This window comes from Monoraphidium neglectum (genome assembly GCF_000611645.1).
Source record: "Monoraphidium neglectum strain SAG 48.87 unplaced genomic scaffold scaffold05238, whole genome shotgun sequence".
NCBI classification, from domain to species: domain Eukaryota; kingdom Viridiplantae; phylum Chlorophyta; class Chlorophyceae; order Sphaeropleales; family Selenastraceae; genus Monoraphidium; species Monoraphidium neglectum.
Genome location: NW_014008392.1, coordinates 2,932 through 4,423, shown reverse-complemented (window position 1 = coordinate 4,423; position 1,492 = coordinate 2,932). Strand labels below are relative to the sequence as shown.

Sequence of the window (1,492 nt, the reverse complement as noted above, 5' to 3'; positions counted from 1 at the left end):
GCCTCGCAGCGTCCCGTGAAATGTGATCAGGAGGCGGGCGGGCGCGCCTGGGGTTGCCCCCGCCCACCCGGCCGCCCGCCCGCTCACGTCGCGACGCGCAGCGTGTGAGTCGGGCGGGTGCGGAGCGGAGGTGTGTGTGAGGGGTGTCCCGGGGGTGTGTGATGGAGGGAGTGGGGTGGGGTGGGGTGACTCACCGCGACGGCCTCGCGCAGCACCCTCATGAGCTGCCTCCCAGGGAACTCTGCCGGGGGCTTGTCCAGCTCCAGGCCACTGGACAGCTCCAGCTGGGGGACGGGGGTGGGGGGCCGTGGGTGGTGCGCACGCATTAGTGTGGGAGGACGTGTGTGAGAGAGAGAAAAGGTATGTGTGCGAGGGAGAGAGAAAATGATAGTTTGCGCTTGTAAGGCAGAGGGAGTGAGACAGAGACAGAGATAGTGTGTGTGTGTGTGTGTGTGTGTGTGTGTGTGTGTGTGCGTGTGACAGAGCAAGAGAGAGGCGGTGGCAGACAGGAAGAGTGAGGCTGTGTGTGTAGGCGTGCCCATGCGTGCTTGTGCGCGTGGCAGCGGCAGGCCAGAACCAGCCTCCAGAACGCGGCGATGGATGCCGACGGCACAACAATCGGCCCGCCTCCCGGCACCCACCTCGTGCTGTGTGATGGCGTCGTTCAGCTTCTCAGTGATGGCCTGGGGCAGCCTGGGGGTCGGGGGAGGAGGGGCCGTGCGGTGCAATTAGCGGGCTCAGCGTGTTGGGAGATGCAACTCCATTGCCGTTGTACAGAGCGTAGCAGGGATAGCTGCGCCAACGTTTGCTTGAAAACAGCCTCCCCTCTTCTCGGTACAGCGCCCTTGATGACACCAGTACCCCGTGCCTCCCGGGCGCCGACAATCACACCACAAACATGGTTCAGTTCGACCTCACCCAGTGCAAACTGTGCCCCAACCCCCCACAAATACACAACCACACACATGCACACACTTGCCGTCTCTCTTACTCCCTCTCTCTCACACACACACAAACGGATGTGCGCGCCCCTCCCCCCACCTGCCCTCCACGAAGGAGTACTCCTCGATCCACTGCAGCAGGGGCAGTGCGGGGTGGTCCAGGCACGCCACCAGCTCGTCAAGGGTCTCAGCCACGGGGTGCTCGTAGCCTGGGGAGTGTTTGTGTGTGTGTGTGTGTATGTGTGTAGGGGGGGGGGAGATGATGGGGGAGGCACATTTTTGGATGAAGGGCGGCGGCTTGCAATGCAGTCGGGGGCAGCTGCAAGCCGTGCAACTTGGTGGACGGGGCGCCGGCGATCCTGTGTCCACCCCTCAACATCCAGCCCTATCCCCCCCCCCCCTTCGGCTGAAGAGGGGCAGCCACACTTGGTGCCTCCTCGCGACGTCCCCCGCGAAATAGCCACCGTTTGCGGCCGTAATTGCTGCCCAAGGGTACACCCTTGTCGCGCGGCCGCAGCCCAAGCCCAAACCCTCCTCCACCAGCCATGCCC

General features: G+C 64.1%; 1 protein-coding gene across 1 annotated transcript in view; it reads right to left on the bottom strand.

Moving 5' to 3' along the window:
• Positions 1-26: 26 nt before the first annotated feature.
• Positions 27-1,492, bottom strand: part of MNEG_15337 (biotin carboxylase) — a gene marked incomplete at both ends in the record, with an annotated part of 3,791 nt that continues 2,325 nt past the window's right edge. The window contains 4 exons of the mRNA XM_014036192.1: positions 27-47; positions 195-284; positions 642-693; positions 1,042-1,150. Of these exons, the coding sequence (XP_013891646.1) occupies positions 27-47; positions 195-284; positions 642-693; positions 1,042-1,150 (272 nt within the window). The remainder of the gene's footprint in view (positions 48-194; positions 285-641; positions 694-1,041; positions 1,151-1,492) is intronic.